This window comes from Polyodon spathula, chromosome 1 (genome assembly GCF_017654505.1).
Source record: "Polyodon spathula isolate WHYD16114869_AA chromosome 1, ASM1765450v1, whole genome shotgun sequence".
Taxonomy (NCBI): domain Eukaryota; kingdom Metazoa; phylum Chordata; class Actinopteri; order Acipenseriformes; family Polyodontidae; genus Polyodon; species Polyodon spathula.
Window position 1 is genome coordinate 34,486,870 of NC_054534.1, and position 15,461 is coordinate 34,502,330.

At 36.7% G+C, this 15,461-nt stretch overlaps 1 protein-coding gene across 2 annotated transcripts in view; it reads right to left on the reverse strand.

Moving 5' to 3' along the window:
* The window catches only part of myo5b (myosin VB), a 121,065-nt gene that overhangs the window by 33,359 nt on the left and 72,245 nt on the right, over positions 1-15,461 (reverse strand). For both annotated transcript variants that reach the window (XM_041253883.1, XM_041253888.1), the window contains 4 exons: positions 15,144-15,227; positions 6,405-6,551; positions 5,282-5,379; positions 3,990-4,076 (listed from right to left, as the gene is read on the reverse strand). In XM_041253883.1, the coding sequence (XP_041109817.1) occupies positions 3,990-4,076; positions 5,282-5,379; positions 6,405-6,551; positions 15,144-15,227 (416 nt within the window). The remainder of the gene's footprint in view (positions 1-3,989; positions 4,077-5,281; positions 5,380-6,404; positions 6,552-15,143; positions 15,228-15,461) is intronic.

A 15,461-nucleotide genomic window follows, 5' to 3' on the forward strand; every position in this document is an offset into this window, starting at 1 on the left:
CAACAAAATCCACTTCAAGTTTGCAAAGCCTAAGTTTCTGCAAAAAACTTGAATATCAAAATGGTTGCCACCAAATTCGTAGAAACGTACCCCAAACATCAAACTGATTCTGTTTGAAAATCCTTTAACCAACTAACTCTGAACTTGGTAGGCATCATCCTGGGGCAATGGAATTCAAATATGGCAAAATGGTGTTCTTTGGCAAAACAAGATGGCAGCCAGACCTACATTTCCTTCTTAATTTTTAAAATTGCTTCAGTTGAGAAATGGTTTATTTGATTAAATCCAAAGTTGACAAGCATCATTCCTGTGTCAATACAATTGACTTTTTCAAAAATGGTGTTGTGCGTAAACCAATATGCCTGCCTGACGCATTTCTTTAAAAACCTTTCAAAATTTTCAGTCAAATGTAAAACTAGCTTATAACTCCTGACAAAGTGCTGACAGGTTAACCCTTTGAGTAGTTCAAATATACCGGTATGTTAGCTGTTCTCTTGTCCCCAGGGAGTATGAATGTACCGGTCCGTTCTGCAACTTTAAACTTGAATTACTGAGCTGACAAAACCCCTGATCACATAATATTGTAACACTAGGCTTCTGTAACACCTTTTATTGGTCTCTTGAGCCCTTTGCCAGATACTGACTGAATTACATATAATAACACCAGTCCCAAAAATGTCAACAGTGTTTGTAAACTGGCGAAAATCGCTCTGTGAGAAAGAAGTATTAGTATTAATACTGAATTCAGATTCCGATTTAAATTTAAAGACATACAATTCTTCCACTGAATCGAATGTCATTGAGTGTTTCAATGAAGACATAAGTGAAGAATATTTGCCATTAACATCAAGTGACAGCGAATAGGCAGTGTTAAAGTCTGTGCGTTGCTCCATGCTTCAAGGAGTATCATACACTGAAGCATTAGACATTCTCACTCCCTCCGCCCCCACCAACTGTATACCCGGATATGATTTATTCATCTCTTGCTCTCGCTCTTTGTTTTGTTAGGAAGTGTTGTTGTGGTTGTTCCACTCTGTTGTTTATTGGCTACATGTTATTTTTTAGTCAAAACCTTTCCCATGACTAAATAAAAAAATATATTTATTTGTTTTATTTATTTACGATAAAAACAATTTGTCTGTATTTCGTCAGTATTCATTACATACATGCAAACATGTAGCTTTCAGCTTGTTTGTACGCTCTACTCGTAACAATCAAGCGCATGCAGAAGGCAGAAAAGAAAACTCACTCCAGTAGGACTGGCAGTGCATTTTAGAACTCACTACTCAAAGGGTTAATGGTTACTATGGAACACATATAAGAACCCATACATGCTCTATTAAAAAATTATCTTAATTGTGACCTTTGACTTCTCATTAAGGTCAAATGTAGAACTAGCTTTTAATTCCTTACAGAGTGTAGATAGGGTCATGGTTACTATGGTGTTTAAAATTATCATGAGATAATGAACTAATGCAGTATTCTTAACTGAAACTGCTCCATAAAACTGATCTGTTGCTAACACTTGTGCCGCAATGCTACAGCTTTCCAAAATGCTCAACTGGTACTGAGCTTGGAAGTCTGTATTATTTATTATTTTAAGTCTGGAAATATTATTATTATTATTACTACTACTACTATATAATTTACTAAAGCACCACACCAAGAAGTGAGGAATTTCACTCCAACACAGCCTCACTGGATACAAAGATTAAACTCATTTTTCACAGAATTAGACCATGTTATTAAAACCCTCGAAGGCAACAGTGACAGGGATCATACAAGTGTGCAGTGTAAGTGGAGACGAAAACACAAAGCGCAAGTACTTTACTGATTGGAGCTTCAAAAAAACACAGGATTGTCAAAGGTCAATCGCTTCAGGATAGAGAGGCTATAACCATGTCACGATAAAAAATTAAAAAAAATACTGACAGTACCGTCACATTACTTACAGTATATACTAATTTGAGTGTCGAGTTGGTAGCTGCAAGGTTTGTACATATAACTCCTTCCTTTTTAACCTTCTAAAAGGTGGATTTATTTAATTAACACAATCTAAAAAAGGGTGCTAATAAAGACTTTGAGTAAATAGCTTTGAGAATCTAGACCATAGCATTTTTTTGGGGGGGGTGGTTGCACTATTTACGCACATGGTAAGGCTGGGATGAGGTGTTCAGTTCTAATAAACATCTTCAAGCTTGGATTGAGACACAATTAACAATAAACTGCATGAAACAGGTAGGATTAATCTATTTAACTGGAACTGGTGCCAAAAGCTTTTACCCCTTTTATTATGCAATACAATTGGACTGGCTTGCAAAGCGTATCTACAGTGCTCCCTCGTTATAACGCGGATCTCGGGGGACACATAATGAGAGTTATAACCGAAGAGCGTTATAAACGGGGCAGGGGTTGGGGGGGTTGGGGTGCCGCGGGACACATAACACACATCTGACCAAAACACAAAATAACTCCCTCCTATAATGCACATATAGTGAAGCAAAAATGTAACTTTGTGAATTAACCATGCATAAAGCACCATGTAATCAACGCTATATTTTTACAAAAAAAAAAAAAGAACATTCCCACTTACATTGCCTGAGAATGTACGAGCTTAACTAGTTGTTTTTTTTTTTTTTAAGATGTGCTTGGGGGGGGGGGGGGGATTTGTGGCAGATGGGCTCCAGGAAATATTCCATGAGAAATATGTTCATAACTACATAAACATTGAATTATCTAGACAGTAAGAAATCAACTCTGGTCCTGTACACACTCTCTCTGTATCATCGGCTTCACAGCCGCAACCTGTTAAATTTCTGTTTCAATGTGAGTTATAAACTCTTTTGTTAATTAAAACCCTCCCTTTCCAAGAGCAAATTAACTCCTGATAAATTATGACAATTAACACGGATTTGCTTTTAAATTTCCAGGCAAACAAAAGAAATATAGTTGCAAGAAGCACTGCTCATTAAGACACTAATATTATTTTGCAAATCAACATTGGAAAGCACATTAGAACAATTATTTAACAACAAAAATAGGCAAAACAACTGCTTGAAAATACCAAAATCAATGCTACATACCTATTTGTTGATTAACAACGTAGTTATCATTTACGACCTTTTGAAAATCCTGCCCCATGTGTCCCTACTTAGAGTATAAAGTTTAAAAGGAGTTCATTGTTTATTGATTGTTACTAGTATTTTAATTATTATTACTTTACTTGGTAGGGCGTTCCATGCATTTACAGTATAACTCTGTAAAAAAGTGCTTCCCGACTTCTGTTCTAAACTTTCTTTTGCGCAATGTCCATTTATGCTCTCTCGTCCAACTCTATCAGAGTTATCCTGCATAATATATTGTTATATATATATAATGTTAAGAGTTACTTTGTATCATTCATCACATAAAACTCAGAATGTTACAGCCTCAGAGCCGTAGGAAACATATTTAACCTCCAAGTGCAACACTGCCTCTTGGGGATGTAAGACATGCACAGGAAGGAAACTCCTACAAATAAAGCAGCGTGTGGCAGGTTAATACCTATAATCTGCTGTACCTGGTGTAGTTTAGATTTGTTTCCAAGAGCTCAGCTGAGGTTGAATGGCTGCTTTAAACATCGCGTTTTTAAAACAGAAAATTATACCAAGTGAATTTCAACTGATATTTTTAACATACACCTGCAGCTCACTTAGCAATTCTCTGTCACAGATGTTTGTGTTCAATTTATAAAATGCTACTTTTCACTGTGCTGACACAACAGTCCCCCATAACAACCCGCCTTCACAACCGAGTCTCAAGCTGGAAAGCATTGTTTTGAGTAATATCTCTGATGCAATGTTAATTTTTCAGACATTTCAGAGACTTCTGTGTTCCATCAAAAATCTAATCTACTTTACCGCATTAGCTGTCAGATGAAATCTACATATCTTGCCTGCCTGACAATCTTGTTTTCTTTTTAAACCAAATAATAGGTCTGAAGGAAATACCTGGAAGGGTATCCAGCTGCACTGATACGAATGGTCTCCAACACACCACAGGCTCTCAGCTGCTGCACTGCTCTGCTGGGGTCAAACCTGCAAAAATAAAATTGGAAAAAAATAAAAAATAAACAAACATATGAATGTTTTAAGAATTCTTAAGCTTTTAAAATTACAATAGAACTCCCTGACTCAATCCACAATTTGTTTACTTAATTGGTCAGTGAATTCTTCTCCGTTACTCTTTGGCCTCCACAATAAATACATACAACATGATTAGAAGTAGCCACCGAACACTTACAGTATTATAAGAACATTGTATATGCATACAAACAAGGTGAAAGTGTACATTGTACACAAAGTGTGGGGAGAGTCTGACAACATAACAAAATAAGTTTAGGCAAAATCTATGTCGATCACATTCTAGTGCGTAATGTTACAAATGGTTAAAATAAGTGACTACATCTAATTCATAATTGCAAGTATAGAAAAGGCTACAATATTTTCATAACTACAAATACTGATTTATCGAGGTAGTCTGTACGAAATTAATCCTGGTCCTGTACAATCTCTCTCTCTCTCTCTCTCTCTCTCTCTCTCTCTATCGTTGGCGTCACAGATGCGGTCTGTTAAATGTCTGTTTCAACCTTTTTCCAAGTGCAAATTAACTCCTGATAAATTGACAATTAACATGGATTTGATTTTAAATTTCCACGCAAACAAAATAAATAGTTGCAAGAATCCCTGCTTGTTAAGATATTAACATTATTTCGTAAATCAACATCATTTCAGAAATCACATTAGGATGATTATTTAATAACGAAATAGGCACAATGACAGCTTGAAAATACCAAATTCAATTCATACTGATTTCTTGATTAACACTGGAGTTATCATTTACAAGCTTTTGAAAATCCTGCAATGGAGAGCTGCAATGTCAAACTTGAGATATGCACTGGCTTGCATCCCAAATGAACACAACAAATGTTTTACCAGAAGAGGAAGGACAACCATTAGAGTAAATTAAATACTTTATATACATACATCTAAATTATTTACCAAATCATACCATATGAGAGGATAATAAAATTAGTCAGGATGTATTTGCGTAGTAGATCACCTGCCTGAAACTAATATTGTCCAGAAAATACAATTTATAATAAACATAAATAATCTGGTCAAAACCCTCATTCTCATTGTAGCCCTGCAACAATTTTGACCCTAAATCATTTCAGATGTATGTGATACATGTGAATGTGGAGAGGATATGGTATAATTTAATAAAAAAAGTGTATACTTACGAGAAAGCAAGTTTCTCATCGTTGGGCTTGATACAACGTACGTAGTGGGGAGTTGTGGCGTTCAGAGTTTCCATTAATAAATTAAGTGAGTTTCGGAACTAGAGAAAAACACAAGCATCACATATTACAGTAAAACTTGGTAACACCACTCACATTATGGAACTTGAAAGACTTCTATTTCGCACCACCTCGATATGCTCCTTAGTAAACCCTAGCTTGAATACAGTGCTATTCAACATGTCTGAAATTCTTAGTAATGAAAGAACCACACTCCACTGGATATTCGACTTGATAGATTTCCCAGAATAATTTGTAACTCCATTAGCTGCTGCTCCTATGAACAAAGAGCATCAGCAATAGCTACACATTCTGGGAGATAGGCCATCGTTTTTGGTACTCCACTCTTGGGTCATGTTTGTCTCATGGCTAATTTGTCACGCTGTATTTCACTTGTGCAATACCACCCTTCAATGGTAACTGTTAGGCTACCATGTAATGGTGCAGGTTATCACTGTTGACATTATGAAAATAGCAATTTCCTGTTCTCAGAATGGATGCTCTACCTTGATTGTTTTTAAATTTTCACTGCTGTGTGGGAGGAGAAATATTGCTGTGCCTGAATTCATTCAATAATAACACACCTTGATGGTGTCCAACATCAGGGAACACAAACACCATTAGGACAATGTTTTAATGTGAAAATGTAAAAGGAGCCTCAGAGAAAGTGACACCGAACAGCAAATATGTAGACACATTATCAAGGATAACACTGTATCATAGTAAAGCAATAAGAAACACCAAGGTGCGTTTTCTTTGGAATAACACACTGTTAGGTGTGTTGTTAGTGTACAGTATTTAAAAATAATTATTTATTTTTTCATAAGGTATTATTAGGATGCAGGGGGATTGAGAAGTTTCAAACAGAACAATTACAGTAAATATCTAAAGAAAACAAAATAATGGTTTAAGTTAAATTCATTGATTTTTTTTTCTCCTGCTCTTCAAATATTCAAGGTAGGATCAGGCTTTTTTGTATTTTCTTGTTCTTTTTAGTGAATACCTAATCAGTACTCTGTCGTCTAAAGACAGAAATGCTTGGAATCGTGTTCAGCGAATCACTTACCTGATGGCCAACGGTTTTCCTGTGGTCCCGATTTGGGGCTTTGGGGATCTGTTTGGCAGACCGGACATGGACCTTTGAAGTCTTTGTGGTGGATGTGGTGGGAACAGGATCTTTGCCATCGTGGAAAAGGTCGGCCACCAGCTGGAACTAAAACAGGTGGAACAGATATATTTTCAGTCAGACTGGTTTAGTCTCCCTTAACATTAACCAAGCATGCTTACTTATTGTATTCAGATGTGAAACTACAAGCAAGGGCTACAAGAAACGGAGGTACCTTCTTGCAGTGCAATTGGAAGATGTATTACATATTGCTATTAAATTAACTTAAAATGGGGTGGCCACAATTCTATGTAGATTGACCTCATGAAGGATTAGTAATGTTTAAATAGAAGTAACCCAGGGAAGTAAACAAACATTCTGTCTATTGCCTTTATTTGTGTTAACATTTGCCAACTAGTCTTTTTTATTGAGTATTTAAAGTTACAGTAAAGCTGAAGTTTCTTGAGATGTCAATTTTTGCTCAACTGAACAATAGTTAGCTCAATACACACTTTTATGTAAGATTGAATCAACATTTTCCCCTAAATTAGTATTTATTTGGAAGGTTAGTGGCTGGTGATGCAATAATTGACCAAAAAATAAGACCTCTATGAGGTATTTCAACTACTTTATTTTTCCAAATCAAAGAGACATATTTCAGACAAAATGTAAATCAAAGAAATACTTGACTGATGGGCTTCCAAATGAAGAAAATTAATTACACTCTCTGGTTGCTTTTAATGTACACCAGTTTCATTAAAAGCATGTACAGTAAAGGGAGAAAATGCTGACCAGTGTTGATGCTGAGTGAGCTGTTTCTTTAGCTATTTGCCAGATTTCACTGACCTGCCATTTCAGTTGTACTATCAGAGCGATCACAAGGGTTCAATCTCCCCACACTCACTCAAAAAGATACAATCCCAATCACACATACCACAATCTTTTTTTTTTCTTTAAAGCATTAAGGACATTCAGTACCATAATAAATATTGTTGTACATTGCCATAAAAAAAAAACATCTTCCTGCCCAAATTCTCCTATGCTGTCGTGTTCATCATATTCCTGCAAACACCTGTACCTCATCCATCTTGTTTTTCATTTTTCTTATCTGCTACTTGTTTGAGAGTCAGAGATGAATCTCCTCTGTCAGCTGACTCGTCTGTTTCCTTTCACTTCTCACAGCCTTTTCAACAAATATCATTACAATGTCTTGTCCCCATTTACAGGTTGGAGAAATAGAATTAACATACCCCGGACAAGACGACTGTTGACCTTATTTACAATTCAGACAGGGTGAAAAAACATTCAGAAAGGAAATTATTAGAGCACACTATATTGTAGCTTATTATTGTTGTTATCGTTATTAATAATACTTCTAGTTAGTTTTACCAATATGAACGAGTGGCATAACATTTATAAAAAGACAAAAAAAAAAAAAAAAGAGTCCTTCAACCAAACTACTTCCCAGACCTAAAGTTTTTCAAATCAGCAGCAATCCAAGCCAAGGTGGAACAGTTCTGTGGTTTGCTTCAATAACCACTGGTTTGCATTAGTCTTCCCGTTCATTATCCCCAGCATTCAGCATACTCTATCAAAGTACTTAACCCATCTTCTGACCAAGTCAGGGCACTGTATTCACATCAGATGTCATTGCTTGAAGGACACATACTTTTAAAGCTAATTACCCACCATTTTTTACTACTTTCAGGTTTTGTTTTAGTTCCACCCAAGCACAAGAAATAATACGCTCTACTGCCTGGAAGATGGGATTTCTAAGAAAAAAGCTTTTAAAGGAAAAAGAAAAACACATAACCAAGCTCACTTATGATATACTGTATAGTCACCACTGCATGATTTACAGCAATACTTCTTTATGACAGCAGATTGTACAAGCAAAGAGGCAGTTAGCCAAGGAATGAATCTGGACTCCCTCGATCATACTTTTTTAAATAAGCATTAAAAAAAAACAGATTAGGAAATGTTATGTATAGTGGGTTTGATAGCTGGTAAAGGCTGAATTCAACTAATTATATATATATATATATATATATATATATATATATATATATATATATATATATATATATATATATATATATACACACACACACACACACACACACACACACACACACACACAGTGCCTATAGAAAGTCTACATCCCTTTCAAAATTTTCACCTTTTGTTGCCTTATAGCCTGGAATTAAAATGCATTAAGTTTATTTTTATTTTTTTTTTGCATTTATCTACACATCCTGAACCTACAAATTCCAAGTGAAAAAAACATTCTATAAATTTGTAGAAAATTAAAAATAAAAACTGAAATAGCTTGGTTGGATAAGTGTCCACCCCCCTTGTAATACCAATCCTAAATAAGCTCAGGTGTAACCAATCGCCTTCAAAATCACACAACAAGTTAAGTGGCCTCCACCTGTGTTAAACTGTAGTGATTCACATGATTTCAGGATAAATTTAGTAGTTCCTGTAGGCTCCTTCTGCTGGGTAGTGCATTTCAAAGCAAAGACTCAACCATGCATACCAAGGCGCTTTCAAAAAACTCTGGGCAAAGTTGTTGAAAGGCATAGCTCAGGGGATGGGTATAAAAAAATATCAAAGGCCTTGAAAATCCCTTGGAGCACGGTCAAGACGATTATTAAGAAATGGAATGTGTATGGCACTGCCAAGACCCTGCCTAGATCAGACCATCACTCCAAACTGGATGACCAAGCAAGGAGGAGACTGATCAGAGAGGCTACCAAGAGGCCAATTTTAACTTTGCAAAAGCTGCAGGCTTTTATGGCCAAGACTGGTCAAAGTGTGCATGTGACAACAATATCCCAAGCACTCCACAAATCTGGCCTATATGGTAGGGTGGCAAGAAGGAAGCCATTACTCAAGAAAGCCCACCTTGAATTCTGTTTGAACAATGCAAAAAAGGAGATTCTGTAGCCATGTGGTAAAAAGTTTTGTGGTCTGACAAAACTAAAATTTGGCCTAATTGTGAAGCGCAAACCAAACACAGTGCATCGCCCAAAGAACACCATCCCCACTGTGAAGTATGGTGGTGGGAGCATCATGTTATGGGGATGTTTCTCATCGGCTGGAACTGGGGCACTTGTCAGGATAGAAGGGATAATGAATGGAGCAAAGTACAGAGAAGTCCTTGAGGAAAAACTGCTGCCCTCTGCAAGAAAGCTGAAACTGGGACTGAAGTTCACCTTTCAGCATGACAACGACCCAAAGCACACAACCAAAGCTACACTGGAGTTGCTAAGGAACAAAAAGGTAAATGTCCATGAGTGGCCCAGTCAGGGCACCAACCTAAATCCAATCAAAAATTTATGGCATGACTTGAAGATTGCTTTCCATCAACAGTCCTCAAGGAAAACAATCCTCATTTAAATGCATGAAATTGAGGCACATATATATGCATAACTGCATATTTTTCTTTTTATTCTGCTTACTTGAGAAATATTGACTGATGAGACGTTGCCTCAGTTCTCTTCCTTGTTGGCATTGTCACCCTCCAGAATAGGATCCATGGATCGGGGTGACAGTGCTATGTGACTACAATCAAAAGCAATTTTTGTCTGCCTACTTCCTAGTTTCTAAAATTGCATTGATGTACTGTACTGTTTTGGAATTCTTCTTTAAAACAACCCACCTCTTTAATAGAACACGTGTATTCAACAAGTGCAGTTGCATTGACGGCAATGCAATATACTTGATTTGCAGTGCAACGGTTAGTTATGAAATAGTATAACATGCAACGTCACTAGTATGACACATTGCACAAAGCAACGTATTTTGACTTTACTGGAATTGAAAGAAGCTACAGAATCTAAATGAAAAGTTTTTTTCTGAAAAAGAAGAAAAAATGAAAGTGCTGTGGATGAGTTTTATTCTCAGCAAAGAGATTGGATGTGCGGCCAATGATTTTTCAGATTGTGAATTTGTTAAAAAGAGCATGCTTAAAACAGCTAGTATGCCCTGAAAAAATAGCACATTTTCCTAACGTCAGTCTCATAACACGGATGAGAAGCCTTTATCAATGTCTTTGTGATAAACCTATCAGTACAACATGTAGAGAAATACAATCCATTACGCTACAAGAACAAACGAGTCAGCAGATTATCTTATCCATGTGATGGATTTTGTGATGACCATTTGTAATTGTGCACTACATCTTTATGGTCTTGTAGTCTGCTTGGGGTTTTTGCTAAAATGAGATGACTTGCTGGCAAATTCAATTAAAATAAATGTTACTTTCAAACATTCTGCACGCCATCTCAAGTGTCATGAAGATTTTGCCTGGGTTAATTAGACATCATCTAATTTGCAGCAAGAGCTATGTTAAACCTAAGTCAGAAGTTAATTTGAAAGAAGAAAAAAGAAAAAAGAAACAAGAAAAAAGTTGGAACAGGTCATAACTATCACACTTACAGATATCCTAACTCATGTGTTCTTGTTTAAAATCACTTTTTATATAATTTCAAGCCATAACTTCCTGGTGACCTTTCAAAAGCACCCTTGTGGCCCCTATAAAGCTCTCAAATATGCCTTCTCTAAGTACAGCTGGAACAAAATAAGTGTAACCAATACCAAGTCCTCTTGCATATACAGTGGCTCTCAAAAGTATTCACCCCCCTTGGACTTTTCCACATTTTATTATTTACAACATAGAATCAAAATGGATTTAATTAGGAGTTTTTGCCACTGATCAACACAAAAAAACTCCATAATATTAAAGTGAAAAATAAAATCTACAAATTGTTCTAAAGTAATTACAAATACAAAGCAGAAAATAATTGATTGCATAAGTATTCACCCCCCTGAGTCAATATTTGGTAGAGGCATCTTTGGCAGCAAATACAGCCATGAGTCTATTTGGATAAGTCTCTACCAGCTTTGCACATCTGCACACTGCAATTTTTGTCCAGTCTTCTTTGCAAAATTGCTCATGTTCCATCAAGTTGGATGGGGACCTTTGGTGAACAGCAATTTTCAACTCTTTCCACATATTCTCAATTGGATTGAGGTCCGGGCTTTGACTGGGCCACTCCAGGACATCGACCTTTTTGTTTTTAAGCCACTTCCATGTGGCTTTGGCTGTATGTTTGGGGTCATTGTCCTGCTGGAAGATGAATCTTCTCCCAAGTCCCAGGTCTCTTGCAGACTTCAGCAGGTTTAACTCCAGGATTTCTCTGTATTTTGCTGCATCCATTTTGCCCTCTATCTTCACGAGCTTTCCCGTCCCTGTCGCAGAGAAGCATCCCCATAGCATGATGCTGCCACCACCATTCTTCACGGTACGGATGGTGTTCTCAGGATGATGTGCGCTGTTAGGCTAGCGCTAAACATAGCACTCACAATACTCAGTTTTTGAGGATGGCCTGTTCTAGACAGATTCACAGTTGTGCCATATTCTCTCCATTTCTTAATAAAGGACTTTATTGTGCTCCGGGGGATATTCAATGCCTTGGAAATGTTCTTATATCCTACCCCTGATTGGTGTTTTTGAAGAACTTTATTCCGGATTTGCTTTGAATGTTCCTTTGTCTTCATGTTGTAGTTTTTGTTAGGAAATGTACTAACCAACTGTGGGACCTCCCAGAGACAGGTGTATTTAACCTGAAATCATGTGAAACACCTTAATTGCACACAGGTGGACTCCATTCAACTAATTACGTGACTTCTAAAGACAATTGGTTGCACCAGAGCTTATTTAGGTGTGTCACAGCAAAGGGGGTGAATATTTATGCAATCAGTTATTTTCTGTTTTATATTTGTAATTAATTTAGAAAAAATTGTAAATTTTTCTTTTTAGACTTTTTTTGTGTTGATCAGGGCAAAAACTCCTAATTAAATCCATTCTGATTCCCTGTTGTAACACAATTAAATGTGGAAAAGTCCAAGGAGGGTGAATACTTTTCAGAGCCACTGTAAGTGTAGCCAATAACATGTCCCCCTGCAACACTCTGCCTACAGTGGATGTAAAAAATACCACATTTGTTCAAAGTGGTGTTTCTTAATGTTTTTTTTTTGTATTATTATTACATTCACTAATGCAGGGGCAGGTTAATCATTTGGTATATCAGCTGTATTTGAAGATTAAACATGTTTATAAAAGCTGCAGTGGTGTTTTAAAATTCCCAGTTTTAAAAAGTCACCAGGATATATAATAGAAACAGAAAATAACTTTCTGAATCGAAGTGAATCGAAGCACAGCTGTACATTAAAATCGAGGGAAGGAGATACTTCTTTACACATAGAGTGTGAGGGTATGGAATGGGTTCTCTAGTCAATAGGTTGCACTGGACTGGTTACATTTTTTTTTTTCTATTAAAGCCAAGAGTCTTGTTTAAAAAACTAAGATCCATTAAGTAATAATCAAGCAATATTACTTTAAATCATAAATCATGTCATAATCTAATGCCAAATGCAGTAAATGAGCTTTAAAGGGCATGACAGCTCAACCTGCAATAAAATACTATCAGTGCAGCCATGTAGTATTTAATCAATTTAACTATTCAGTGTATAAAACACAAAGCTGTACATTTTAACAAAAAGTAATCTGGTATTTGTTTTTGTTATTGGCTGGAACATTTTATTTGCTCTCTGTAATCAATGCTGTTATTGAAGAAAGGAAAAACAAAAAGCTGCCTTCTCCCCAAATGCAAACGTACGTCTCCCTGCTGCTATGTTACTCCTCTGTCTGCTTTAGAGGTCACTATCCATGTGCCAAGTGCTGACTTGCAGAGAAACTCTTTGCAGTGGCACTGGGGATGCTAACCTACTAAGGCAGCACTACTTCCATAGGGACTGCGATATCGAGCCAACTGTTCAGAGCAGATAACTTGCTGAAAATGGTATTTAACCTCACTGATAGACTCTCCCTTTTTCAATGAAAGGTAATGGAAATCAAAGCCTCAGAGGCTGCTGGCTGAATTGTTTTTGGCAGGGAAGGGGGATGTGTTCCTGGCAGGGACCTGGATGTTCGGCTCTCCGGGCTTCCCCAAATTAGCTGCTGAAATGTCAGTGAAAGCAGAGAGGAGAAGATCCCTCTTTCCCCTCTCACACTTCTGATTAGCCTTCTCAAGGTCAGTCAGGGAGGTTCCACACTGAGACTCTTGTACAAGAGCTTGGTTCCCGCTAATCGCTCTGCCCCTGCCCTTTCTCCTGGGAGGCAAACATGCTCTGTGTCTATGTTCACTCTCAGTTGGTTTCATGTTGCTTCTCTCCCAAACAAGATAATGAGACCAAGTGACAAATATCCATGGAGATCCTTACCCACATTATTTTTCAAGTGCAATATTCTACATTGAGATGCAAAAGTAGACAAAATGATTATAGAAAAATAAAGGGGTGATTGCCAAATTTGGCAAATCACGGCAATGTGTGCTGGCATTGATTGTGCATATTCAGTATATATAATCATTTTCAGTTTTTTATGAGAGGGTTTATTTAATCTCAGGACTGTTTCATTCTTCTTTTAAGTGCAAGTAGTTGGTGGTAAATTTGAGGTGGTAAACCACCAAGATTTCTTTAAAATTGACAATAGTTACAAATGTGCTCATTGGTTTCCTCATCACATGCTATTCACATGTATTAATGCCACAGTATAAAAAGAACTGAAGACTGCCTAAGAAAAGAACATTTTAATACGGCAGAAAAGAAAGAAATTGAATTTAAAAAAAAAAACCATTATAAATGTACCATTTTTCCACAAACATACTAAAGCTAAACTATTTATGAAGTAAAATCTACTTGGGAACCATTACCACTAAACAACATGGTTGATCTGCCATAAATCCAGATTAGCTATTCACCCTCTGTCAGCATTGTTTACTATATGGAGTGATATACAGGCTGTGTTACTGTGGTTCACATAGAAAAGGCAGTCACTGTGTTTGAAACTTAAGTTAGTAAACAATAAACAGAAACTCTTTGCAGCAACACTTCAATATAGTGTGATGTTAATGCCTTATTAAATCTCACATCCCAGGGGGGAGCATTACCACTTCTGAACATTGCAGTTTATTTTATTACCTCCTGTGCAGCCAGTGTCAGTATTGCAGACACAGCACTGCATTATGCTTCTCACCACAGAAAAAAAAAAAAAAAAAAACATTTGTCAGACAAAAGTTCAGTAAAGTCAGTATTGTATTTAAACCCCCAGTAACACATTGTGTGTGTGTGTGTGTGTGTGTGTGTGTGTGTGTGTGTGTGTGTGTTTTATGCGACTTACATGCAGAGGTTACTTGCTGAATTAATACAAAATAAATATAAAAATTATAATTAAAAAAACACCAGCCATAGCACAGTCAGTAGAGCTACCTGGGCGGAGCTCATTCCATTAGACAAGTCATCCTGATGTGAAATGAATCTGGAGGCTTATCAGACCACTTTCTATTCAATTGATCTTAACAGTTACTAAATGACAAAAACACACTTAAGAGACTTTAATCCCCATTTTTTTAATGATTATCACAACAATGGTATCTAGTGGAAGCCAACGCTGAGATCAGGTGAATAGACCTCCTTATCTCATTGATCAGTAATTAGCCATGCTTTCTTGTTCATTGACAAAAACAGATTTAACCGTCTTGAATCTTTCCTTGCTCTTTTTCCCAAATATTCATTCAGTTAGAAAACACAGCTGCAGCATCTACCATATATCCAGACCCAGACAGTACCTACCTTACTGGCTTTCAGAATACTGATATGTTCTTCATACACCGTGTCCCGGTTTTTCTCAAGAAAACCATCACACTGGTACTCCACCTGCCAAAAAAAAACAAACAATAAAGCTGAAACCAGAAGCTAAAAGATAAAGCAGAGCTGCAGATAGAATGACATCAGTGTTACATTACTCTTCGCAACAGGATGGCGACGTCACACGCAGTTTCATAACATATTCAGTAATTTTTTTGTATTTACTATTGCTTCATGTCTTTATGAAACACTTTTTCCATACACATTTGTATGTATGATTTGTCTTCTGGCATTTCAGGTGAC